Genomic DNA, 12,813 nt, shown 5'->3' with positions numbered 1-12,813 from the left:
ATGGTCAGTGTGGACTCAGTGGGTCGAAGGGCCTGTTCCATCGTATATCTTTTAATCAAATGATTCTGAGATTGAGAATTGGCAATATAAGAAAATCCACTCCCTGAGGGTCACTCCCTCAGAAAACAATACCCAGCACCACCCCATAATTCATGGCTACTTGTATGTAAGACATTGGGGGGAAAATGAGAGAAGTGGGATTAATTAGATGGCATGACAAAGTAATCAGAATAGCACTATTCATTAAACAGCCAGTATTTTCAGTCACATGTTGAGATAGGATTTTTAGAAGGATGAGGGGGCACATCATTGAAACTTACTGAATAGTGAAAGGCCTTGATATGGTAGATGTGGAGAGGATGTTTCCATTAGCGGGAGAGTCTAGGACCAGAGGCTATAACCTCAAAATAAAAGGATGTACCTTTAGAAAGGAGATGAGGAGGAATTTCCTTAGTCAGAGGGTGGTGAATCTGTGGAATTCATTGTCACAAACGGCTGTGGAGGCCAAGTCGTTGGGTATTTTTAAGACGCAGACTGATAGATTCTTGATTAGTAAGGGTGTCAGGGGTTATGGGGAGCAGGCAAGAGAATGGGGTTGAGAGAGAAAGATAGATCATCCATGAATGAATGGCGGAGTACACTTGATAGGCCAAATGATCTAATTCTGCTCCTTTGACTTATGAACTTACACCGGGATATTCAAAGGCACAAATGGATTAAATGTTGGCCGCTATTATCTTGGTAACTGTAGTCGAGAAAAACTGGTTCAATTCTGACCTCAGATAATATCTATGTGTAATTTGCACGTTCTCCCTTTGGCAGCGTGGGTTGCCTCTGGGTGCTCCGGTTTCCTCCCACATCCCTAAGACATGCGAGTTTGTCGCTTGATTGGCCTTTGTAAATAGTCCCGTGTGTGTAGGAAGTGGATGCGAAAGTGGGATAACATTGAACTCGCCTGAACAGGTGATCGATGGTTGGCATGGACTCGGCTGGCCGAAGGGCCCATCTCCATGTTGTATCTCTAGACTAATTGGCCCCACTGCAGCAGGTTTCGCCTCCTTTCCTCTTCCCCAAACCCTCCCAACCTCCTTCTCTTAAAACAATTCTCCAAATGTCCACACCAGCAAGAATAAAAAATCCCCAACATGCAGACCAGGCTGACAAGCGAGTGCAGTGTTCACACACCAACAGCAGGTCAACCAGAAAGATGGAGATGTTCAGAAAGCCACTAAGTATTGGCATTATTAATTTCTTGTTTTTTTTGTTGTTGATTAGACATTATCTGTGAGCATTGTGTTTGTGGGCCTGTTGTGCTGCTGTGAATAAGAATTTCATTGTTGCGTTTTAAAGAGAATTAAACACTTAAAAGAGTTGTGTTACAGCTGAAAGAGTTTGCACAGAATAGATTACATCAAGGCTATGTGGGAATTTATAGATGAAGGTGAAAATACTTAGGATATTTAGAAACTGAACTGTTAGCCTTGGTCCCGATATGAGGAAATGCTCTGATTAAGTTATATATTCAAAGATGATAAAACTAATCCACATACTTAAATAGCACTGTATCAAATATTTCCAATGCCTCAAACACTCGACATGCGTTTTGTTTTACAAGAATTGCAGATGTGAAGTGCCGACGTCTAAACAAACATCAGAATGGAGGAATGTTTGGACAGAAATAGACCACTGGGGCTAAATGATCAATGCTGATGATTTTCACAACTCCCCCCTTTTCTTCTCTTACCTCTTCTAATAACTACAGTGGCATAGCTGATAGACCAGCTGCCTCACAGAGTCAGAGACCGAGTTCGATCCTCCTGACCTTAGGTGCTGTGTGTGTGGAGTTTGTACGCTTTCCATGTGACTGCATGGATTTCTTCCCACATCCCAAAGACGTGCTTGCTTGTATGTTAATTGGCCTCTCCAAATTGTCCCCAGTGTGTCGGGAGTGGATGAGAAAGTATGATAATATAGACCGGGCACTCAATGGTTGTCGTGAACCTGGTGGGCTGAAGGACTTGTTTCCATGCTGTGACTCCAAACTAAAAACTAAATCTATTGTCTGTGCATCAAATCGTTCCTCAAATGAGCCAATCTCTGCTTCTAATAAGCACTGTCTGCAGGTATGAATATCAGATTCCCACAACTCAATGCATAGCAGCAATTCCTGCAAATTACTCGAGTTGATATGACATCAGTCTGAAGAAGGGTCTCGACCCGAAACGTCACCCATTCCTTCTCTCCTGAGATGCTGCCTGACCTGCTGAGTTACTCCAGCATTTTGTGAATAAATACCTTCGATTTGTACCAGCATCTGTAGTTATTTTCTTATACTACCTGATAATGGTTATTGTATTTTACCCTAGTTTTGATCTGTCTTTGCATCAAACAAGTTTACAATTTTCATGGAGACACAAAGAACTGCAGATGCCAGTTTTGGAAGGAAAAAAAAACGCTGGAGTACCTCAGCAGATCAGACAGCATCTCTGGAAGACATGGATAGGTGACATTTCGGGTCAGGACCCTTTTTCAGATCTTGGGACTCAGCTGAAGAATGATCTTGACAGGAAACATCACCTCTCCATGTCCTCCAGAGATGCTGCCCTATCTGCTTAGTTACACCGGCACTGGGATTGGAAGGCTTGAGTTAAAAGGAAAGGCTGGATAGACTGACAATTTTTTTCCCTGGAGTGTGAAGGTTGAGGAGTGACCTTATACAGGTACGTACACTGTGGAAGGCTTGATTGAAATAGTATAGTCATCCACACACTGGATAGCACGCAACAAAAATGCTTTTCACTGTACCTCAGTACACGTGACAATAAACTAAACTAAACAATAAAGTCAGGGGGGGGCATAGATAATGTGAGTGGTCACATTCTTTTTCACAGCGTAGGCAGGTCTAAAACTAGAGGACATAAATGTTTGGTGAGAGGGGAACGAAAAGAGACATGATGGGCAACTTTTTTTACACAGAAGGTGGTGGTTACAATTACATTTAATAGACATAGACAGGTACTTGGAGAACAAAGGCTGAGCAGGATCTGGACCAAATGCAGGCAAATGGGACAAGCTCAGATAGCCATCCTTGTCAGCATGAACGAGTTATGGTGGAGGCCATGTTGCACCACTGCATTTCCACGCTGTATGATTCTATAGTATGCACATTTAAAATGGGGCCAATGGGAAGGATCTTGTACTGACCCCAAGGCTGCTAACTACCATATCTTGAATCAGAACAAAAAAGCAAAGTAACTCGAGATTCTGCAAACCTGAAATAAAATCAGAAAATCCTGATGCTCCAGCTGAAATATTAGTTCTTTCTCTCTCCTCAGCTGCTGACTGACCTTCTGAAAACTTGCACTATGCGTCGAAGCAGGCGTTGATTTACAAAAAAGGACAAAGTTCAAGATTAATTCAACTCTGAAGGACATGGGTAGGTGATGTTTCGGGTCAGGACCCTTCTTCAGACTGATATGTTTTATGTTTGTTTCGGATTTCCAGCATCTGCAACTTTTTGCATATTTTATTCATAGCTGAAGAAAATCACGAATTGAGTCTTTTCTCGCTTTTTACTTTGGAGGGGAGGATGCTCCTCAAACTGCAGAGCATCTTGGACAATACAGCTCACGCCCTCCATGACACACTGGTCAACCTGCGGAGTACCTTCAACAACAGACTGGTTCCACCAAGATGCAGTACAGAACGCCACAGGAGATCCTTCTTCCCTGCGGCTTTCAAACGGTACAACTCCTCCCCCTTCTGTCGTGGGGTAGACTGATTCCCTTCACCCACCCCCCCCCCCCCCCAATCTTTGCACATCCCCAATCCTTCCCACTTGTCACTTTAATTTCATGTTGCATGTATATTGTGTTTTATGACTTCGGCAGATCAATTTCCCTCCTGGGATAAATTAAGTTCTATCGTATCGTATGAAGGAAGTTACCAGACACACAGACGACTGGAAGGAATTTTTCCCACCTGGACTGGACTCGGTACTTTTCTTGGGACTCATGGGTGCAGCCATCTGTTCTGCTGACTCCCTCTCCTTGGTCTTGCGCCGAATAGGGCTGAGCGATGGTGCAGTCGAGAGCGATGGGAGAGTTGCCTGGGAAGTAGAATTCAGCACAATTCTAACTGTGGCACTAATCATCTTGTTAATCAAATCAAGGATTACTGTTCTCACCCACTTAAATCTATTGCCGCTGGATTTTGTAATGCTCCAATTTTAGAAGGCAACTTTTATGCTTTATTATGTTGCATTCAGAAGGCAAAGTTCAATTCCACACACTTCAGCATCTGCCTAATGGAAAGTTGCATGAGAAGTTGTCATTTTGCGAAAGATGATAAGCCTGTTCATTTCAGTAGGAGGAGAGGAGGAGGAGGAGGATGAAGAGCCCATTTATATCACAGCTTGGTCTGGGAACAGCTCTACCCAAGACCGTAAGAAATTGCAGAGTTGGGGCTGTGACCCAGTCCATCACACAGCCAAAACTCCCCACCATTGACTCAATCTACAACTGCCTCGGGAAAGTAGCCAACATAATCAAAAACCTTTCCCTACCCCAGTTGTTTCTTCGTGTACCTGTCGGGCAAAAGGTACAGAAGCTTGAAAGTGTGCATCAAGACAGTTTCCTCCCCCTCATCATCAGTCTTCTGAACGATCTTTTCACAAGCGAGGGTACAGTCAAACTCACCTCTGCCCCATTGTGGACATTGCACTTTGACTCTCGTGTCATAACGTTGAGAACTATATTCTTCCCGCTATCTGTTGTGATTGGCTTGATTGTATTTATGCATAGTATTATCTAATTTGATTGGATAGCATGCAAAACAGATCTTTTCACTGTACCCTGGTACACACTACAATAATAAACCTAAATTTACTAATCTCTCAGGCCGTTCACATTATTCAGTAGATTGTAGGTAAAATTCAACTTTGCACCACCAATCTGCAAAATCCCTACTTCCCCCAATCTCCTCTGTACCACATAAATCCACTCTATTACAATATTGGAAGTCCCTCAATATCAGCATTGCTGGCTTGTACCCCAGTTCTGCGACACTGAGGTAACTTAATGAGTGCTGTGCAGATTCCACAGACCACCACAGTGGGCTTGGATATGGCTTGTTTAGATTGTTATTCATTCCTTTCACTACTCCTCCTCCTCCTTCTCCTCCTACATGGAATTACAATGAACGCAAGGAATGCTGCCACCCTATAGAGTGAAGTACTGCCGTAATTCCCGTCCCTCTCAGCTGCCGATCCCACATACCTTCAGTACTGGGCCAGGTGCAACATCATCAATCACATGTGCACAGATGTTGATGATCTTCATCAGATGAGAAAAGAGTTGCTCCACCATCCCTACCAACGTCCTGTCAGCCAAGGCAGGCCATGGCTCTTCAATTTTAGTGGTCGCACTGGTATCATCTTCATTGGCCCAGGGATTCTTCAAAGATTTTGGTGCAATGGCTAACAACATTAAAACAATTACAGGAAGATTAAGTTGAGGGGGATTCAATTATTGACCCTCAGTACGTTTGAAATCAATTTAGCGAATAAGGAATAAAAGTACCAAAGGTTCACCTCCCATAAACTGCTAGTTCAACCAACTAGACAAACCACTGGTACAATTCAAGACCAGTAACACAAGCACAACAGATGCATTATATTATATAAGACATGTATAAATGTATAATGAATACAGAATACAAATATGTTATAAATATATGTGGACGGGAAAATATTGCATGAATGTTGTGTATTGAGTAAACATAGGAACATAGCAAACAGATGCCGGAGCATGCCATTCGGCCCTTCGAGCCAGCACCGCCATTCAATATGATCATGGCTGATCATCCAAAATCAGTACCCCGTTCCTGCTTTCTCCCCATATCCATTGATTCCCTTTAAGAGTTAAATTAAACTCTCTCTTGAAAACCTAGTAATGCCTAGATTAATACCAGTGGACAGTCAGAACCTTTCTCCCCAGGACAGAAATGTCCGACACTAGGGGGCACAGCTATAAGGTGAGAGTGAGAAGGTTTAAGAAAGATGTGGAAGGCGGGTTTTTTTACACAGAGAGTCATGGGGGCCCCGAATGCATTGCCAGAAGTGGTGGTGGAGTGGTAGTTAAATGACATCTCTGAAATTATGTGTATGCCAGACTGGATACATGTGGCAGAATTTCCTCCTTGTAGAACTGATGAGAACCAAATAGGTTTATAAGAATACAGCAGATATTACTAACACCATGACTGATTCTAGCTAGTTATTTTAGATTTTTGCAATCATCAAAATTTAACATTTTGATGGCGTGGCATCATGTACCTAATCTGAAGAAGGGTCCCAACCCAAAGTTGCATATCCATTCCCTCCACAGAAGCTGCCTGACCTGCCGAGTTACTCTAACACTTTGTGTTTTTCCCAGATCAATAGTACAGGTTGAGGATACAATTCCAGAAATTTAATTACTAAGCATCCTCAAGACTAAATGAGCAATTAGCTACTTGAATGAAGGACTAAAATGTAAACTGAGTTGTGGAACTAGTTAGCGGGAATCATGGTGAAGATTAGGTACTAAAAATTTGTAGAACAATTACCATGTTTAAAAGGCTTTTAGTACTTGGATAGGAAGGACAGAGTGAGATTAGGGCCAAAAAAAAAGCAAAGTGATGGAATAACTCAATGGGTCAGGCCGCCTCCCTGGAGAACACGGACAGGTGATGTTTCAGGTAGGGACCCTTCTTCAGACTGCAAAGACCTAGAGAGGGTAGAAGACTGGCAGGGGATCCAAGAGGAGGAGAAATGTTGGAGACGGGAGAAAGGGGTTGGCACTGGGAGGTGAGGACTCTATTCCGAAGCAAAAGCCCCGGAAACAGAGGCGACGGTAGAAGAATTCAACATCATGGTAGGCCTGGACCACGTTGAGGTTGGGCATAGGGGTAGGGGATTAGAGCCTATTGCTAACGGGATAGGAATGGATAGGCACCACAGTCAGCATGGTAGGGTGAGCCTAAAGGGCCTGCTTCTTTGTAGCATGTTTCTATGATTCTGTGATAACTCAGGGAATAATCCTGGGTACACTGACCGGCAGCTAGGAATTAAAAAATAATAATAATTCTACTTACCAGCCAGCAAGTTTCCAGATAATATTAAAGCATCTTGGTGAGAAGAAAGGTCCAAAGGAAACCAGGCTGAAGAAAGTAGAGACAGTATCATATTGACCATCCCCACAGTACAGGTTTTGCGGGAGTCATCGGTTGGACTGTTCTGAGATAAACTAGGAACCAAACAATAAGCAGTGTTAACTTGACAAACAGCCTTAACTTTTTTTAGAAAGAAATACTAATTTTAGGTTCATGGGGAGAAATTGGATTAACTGCGGGGGCATCAAAAACGTGATTATAATTACTATCACTTACATTGGGCATATTCATGGGAATGCAATTTGACTGCCTTCATTGATAACCAGTACAACATGGCAAGACCACCACGGGACTCTAAACTAACCTTGCACAACAAGAATATTCTTTCAAAGATAGACACAAAATGCTGGAGTAACTCAGCAGGTCAGACAGCATCTCTGGAGAAAAGGAACAGGTGACGTTTCAGACTGAGAGTCTGGCTGAGAGTCTGAGGAGAGTCTGAGGAGAGGAAAACTAGAGGTATGAAAATAAGTGTTTTTAACATGGAATGACCCAACAATTTGAAGGGGACACAACAGATTGGATTGACAGAAAACATTCAATAAGTTTCCATATAATTGATTATTGGTTTATTCACAAAATGCTGGAGTAACTCAGCAGGTCAGGCAGCATCTCGGGAGAGAAGGAATGGGTGACGTTTCGGGTCGAGACCCTTCTTCAGACTGATGTCAGGGGGGCGGGACAAAGGAAGGATATAGGTGGAGACAGGAAGATAGAGGGAGATCTGGGAAGGGAGGGACAGAGGGACTATCAAAAGTTGGACGTTCATACCACTGGGCTGCAAACTGCCCAGGCGAAATATGAGGTGCTGTTCCTCCAATTTCCGGTGGGCCTCACTATGGCACTGGAGGAGGCCCATGACAGAAAGGTCAGACTGGGAATGGGAGGGGGAGTTGAAGTGCTCGGCCACCGGGAGATCAGTTTTGTTTCTGCGGACCGAGCGCAGGTGTTCAGCGAAGCGATCGCCGAGCCTGCGCTTGGTTTCGCCGATGTAAATGAGTTGACATCTAGAGCAGCGGATGCAATAGATGAGGTTGGAGGAGGTACAGGTGAACCTTTGTCTCACCTGGAAAGACTGTTTGGGTCCTTGGATGGAGTTGAGGGGGGAGGTAAAGGGACAGGTGTTGCATCTCGTGCGATTGCAGGGGAAAGTGCCCGGGGTTGGGGTGGTTTGGGTAGGAAGGGACGAGTAGACCAGGGAGTTACGGAGGGAACGGTCTCTGCGGAACGCAGAGAGGGGAGGGGAAGATATGGCCAGTGGTGGGGTCCCGTTGTAGGTGACGGAAATGTTGGTGGATGATATGTTGGATCCGTGAGCTGGTGGGGTGGAAGGTGAGAACGAGGGGGATTCTGTCCTTGTTGCGAGTGGGGGGAGGGGGAGCAAGAGTGCAGCTGCGGGATGTAGAAGAGGCCCTAGTGAGACTCTCAACAACTTCTCCTTTGACTCCTCCCACTTCCTCCAAACCAGAGGCGTAGCTACGCTTGCCTCTTTGTCGGGTACGTCGAACAATCCCTGTTCCAGACGTACACTGGCCCCATCCCCGAACTCTACCTCCGCTACATCGATGACTGCATTGGTGCTACCTCTTGCACCCATGCAGAACTCACTGACTTCATACACTTCACCTCCAATTTCCATCCTGCCCTTAAATATACCTGGACTATCTCCGACATCTCCATCCCGTTTCTGGACCTCACCATCTCCATCACAGAAGACAGACTAGTGACGGACATTTACTATAAACCCACTGACTCGCACAGCTATCTGGACTACACTTCTTCCCACCCGTTCCCCTGCAAAAAGTCTATCCCCTCCTCCCAATTCCTCCGTCTACGCCGCATCTGCGCCCCGGATGAGGTGTTTCACACTAGGGCTTCCGAGATGTCCTCGTTCTTCAAGAAACGGGGCTTCCCCTCCTCCATTATAGATGAGGCTCTCTTCTACATCCCGCAGCTCCACTCTTGCTCCCCCTCGCCCCACTCGCAACAAGGACAGAATTCCTCTCTTTCTCACCTTCCACCCCACCAGCCAGCGGATCCAACATATCATCCACCAACATTTCCGTCACCTACAACGGGACCCCACCACTGGCCATATCTTCCCATCCCCTCCCCTCTCTGCGTTCCGCAGAGACCGTTCCCTCCGTAACTCCCTGGTCCACTCGTCCCTTCCTACCCAAACCACCCCAACCCCGGGCACTTTCCCCTGCAACCGCACGAGATACAACACCTGTCCCTTTACCTCCCCCCTCAACTCCATCCAAGGACCCAAACAGTCTTTCCAGGTGAGATAAAGGTTCACCTGCACCTCCTCCAACCTCATCTATTGCATCCGCTGCTCTAGATGTCAACTCATTTACATTGGCGAAACCAAGCGCAGGCTCGGCGATCGCTTCGCTGAACACCTGCGCTCGGTCCGCATTAACAAAACTGATCTCCCGGTGGCCGAGCACTTCAACTCCCCCTCCCATTCCCAGTCTGACCTTTCTGTCATGGGCCTCCTCCAGTGCCATAGTGAGGCCCACCGGAAATTGGAGGAACAGCACCTCATATTTCGCCTGGGCAGTTTGCGGCCTGGTGGTATGAACGTCGACTTCTCCAACTTTAGATAGTCCCTCTGTCCCTCCCTTCCCCTCCCCCTTCCCAGATCTCCCTCTATCTTTAGATCGCCGCAGCACTTTACATCGCCCGGTGGGGGCTCAGGACTCTCATCGCCCTGCGTGGCTCGGCCGCGGCACTTTACATCGCCCGGTGGGGGCTCAGGACTCTCATCGCCCTGCGTGGCTCGGCCCTGGGACTTTACATCGCCCGGTGGGGGCTTCAAGGGGTTGGGAGCCTCGACTGCCTCGTGGCGCCACGGGAGAAGAATGAGGAGGAGATAAGACTTTGCCTTCCATCACAGTGAGGGTATGCCTAGAGCAATCACTGTGATGGCTGTTTTGTGTAAAAAATTGTATCTGTGTGTCTTGTGCTTTTTGATGTCTGCTGCCGGACCCTGACGTGAGAGGACGCTGGCGTTGAGTATTCGCCGCTTTTCCGTCAGGATAGTTTGTCTGTTTGTCTCTATGTTAAATGTATTTGTAAAGCGCTTTGAGCATGTGATAAGGCGCTATATAAAATAAATATATTATTATTATTATTATCTTCCTGTCTTCACCTATATCCTTCCTTTGTCCCGCCCCCCTGACATCAGTCTGAAGAAGGGTCTCGACCCGAAACGTCACCCATTCCTTCTCTCCCGAGATGCTGCCTGACCTGCTGAGTTACTCCAGCATTTTGTGAATAAATCGATTTGTACCAGCATCTGCAGTTATTTTCTTATAATAGATTATTGGATTAGGTTAGGATTGCAAGGCATTAGGCCGAATACATAGGCATGAATTGGCTAACCAACAGAAAGATTGTTGGGATAAATGGGTAATTTTCGGCTTTGGTAGTCGGTAACTAGTGGGGTGTCTCAGGAATTAGTGTCAAGGCCTCAACCATATGTAATCTATTTAATGACTAAGATGAAGGAACCGAATGTACTGTAGCCACAAATTTGCTGATCACGCCAAGATAGCTAGGTTGCAAGAACCTGCAAAGTGACAAGGAGATTGTGGGGGCAAGCTGGCAGATGTAAAGTGGACAATGTGAGGGTAGCTGCTTTCGAAAGAACAATGAAAAAATCTAATTAACATCTCAATGGAGCAGGGTTGCAAAATGTTGCAGCATAAACTGTTGGGAAGGAGGGGGGAAGGTGGATCATAAGTCATGAAACAGAAAACATTAGTTAATTGTGAGGCTAATGGAAGATTGGGAAGGTGTATGGTGTAGTAAAGGAGAGACACTTCAATGGAACGTTAGTTTTTGCTCTCCATATGTAATGATGGATGTGGCTGCAATGGACCCAGTGCAGCGAAAGTTCACGATGTTCCTAGAATGAAGGGGTTGACATATGAAGAAAGATTCAGCAGTTTGGGGCTCTACTCATTGGAGTGTGGAAGAATATAATCTTATTGAAACATTTACAATTCTGAAGCTTCAACCTAAAACATCAACTCTGTCTTTCTTTCCACAGACGCTGCTTGACCTACTGAATGATTCCTACATTTTCTGTTTCTATTTAAAATTCCAATGAAGATTGACAGAATAGATGCCAAGACATACACTGAGTGTATCTCGGACACGGTGCCCTAGTTTCAGAATAATGGGTTATATAGTTCAGAAAACGATAAGGCTAAATTTATTTTCTCACAAAGTAGTGAACCTAGGGAATATCTACTTCCCATCACAATGGAGGTGGAGGAATATGCTAACTGACAGACATAAATCACAAAGGAATCAAGGGGTATCGGAGAGAGCTTTATCAGAGGAATAGAGTACAAAGGCAGAGAAATCATGCTGAACATTTCTAAAACACTGGTCCATTCTCAGTTGTGTCCTTATAGAAAGGATGTGGAGGCCCTGGAGAGGATCCAGAAAAGATGCACAAAAATGGTTGCTGGGCTAAGGGATTATCGTTACAAGATTAAATTGGAGAGGATAGGACTGTTTTCCCTGAAGAGAAGACAAGGGGGCAGGACCTGACACGAGTTTATAAAATGATGAATGATCCAGGATGAGTGAACAATGGGTGTCTGTTCACATTGGTGGAGAAGTTGAAGACTAAATGTTGCAGCTTTTTTTTTTTTAAACTGTGGTTGGTTGGCATTTGTAGTAGTTGGTCTGTAGTTCTGGTGGCCACATTACAGGAAGTGGAGGGTTAGAGAGAGTGCGGAAGAGGTTCATCAGGATGTTGATGGGATTAGAGAGTATTAGTTATAACGAGAGGTAGGACAAACCTGAAGATAGATGAATGAATGAATAAGTTTATTGCCCAAGTATGCAGATACAAGGAATGTGCCTTGATGTTCCACTCACAAATGACAACACAAACATACAGTTAACAATTAAGAATAAAGCATAAACACATCAAAACAATAAGGATACACCATTACGGTCTAAACATGTGGGTGAAAATAAACCAGAGCAAAAAAGAGACTACAGACTTTGGTTATTGAGTAGAACTATCACTCGTGGAAAAAAAGCTGTTTTTATGTCTGGCTGTGCATGCTTTGACAGCCGGAGTCGCCTTCCAGAGGGAAGTGCTTCGAAGAGTTTGTGGCCAGGGTGAGAGGGGTCAGAGATGATCTTGCCCGCTGGCTTCCTGGCTCTTGCAGTGTACAGTTCGTCAATGGGGGGGAAGGTTGCAGCCAACAACCTTCTCAGCTGTGCGAACGATCCGTTGCAGCCTCCGGATGTCGTGCTTGGTGGCTGAGCCAAACCAGACCATGATGGAGAAGGTGAGGACAGACTCAATGATAGCAGTATAGAATTGGACCATCATTGCCTGTGGCAGATTGTGTTTCTTCAGTTGCCGCAGGAAGTACATCCTCTGTTGAGCCTTTTTGACTGTGGAGTCGATGGTGGCCCCCCCATTTAAGGTCCCTGGAGATGATGGTTCCAAGGAACTTAAATGACTCCACAGATGTGACTATGGTGTTGTTGATGGTGAGTGGGGGGAGGGGAGGGGGATCTCTTCGAAAGTCTACAATTAGTTCCACTGTCTTGAGAGCATTG

General features: G+C 45.2%; 1 protein-coding gene across 7 annotated transcripts in view; it reads right to left on the bottom strand.

Annotated features, from left to right (window-relative positions):
- Positions 1-12,813, bottom strand: part of htt (huntingtin) — a 206,899-nt gene that overhangs the window by 94,690 nt on the left and 99,396 nt on the right. For all 7 annotated transcript variants that reach the window (XM_078432031.1, XM_078432037.1, XM_078432053.1 and 4 more), the window contains 3 exons: positions 7,135-7,286; positions 5,277-5,476; positions 3,982-4,108 (listed from right to left, as the gene is read on the bottom strand). In XM_078432031.1, coding sequence (XP_078288157.1) covers positions 3,982-4,108; positions 5,277-5,476; positions 7,135-7,286 — 479 coding nt within the window. The remainder of the gene's footprint in view (positions 1-3,981; positions 4,109-5,276; positions 5,477-7,134; positions 7,287-12,813) is intronic.

This window comes from Rhinoraja longicauda, chromosome 3 (assembly GCF_053455715.1).
Source record: "Rhinoraja longicauda isolate Sanriku21f chromosome 3, sRhiLon1.1, whole genome shotgun sequence".
In the NCBI taxonomy this organism is placed as follows: Eukaryota; Metazoa; Chordata; class Chondrichthyes; order Rajiformes; family Arhynchobatidae; genus Rhinoraja; species Rhinoraja longicauda.
Note: the sequence above shows the minus strand (reverse complement) of the source record. Positions and strands in the feature narration are given on the sequence as shown.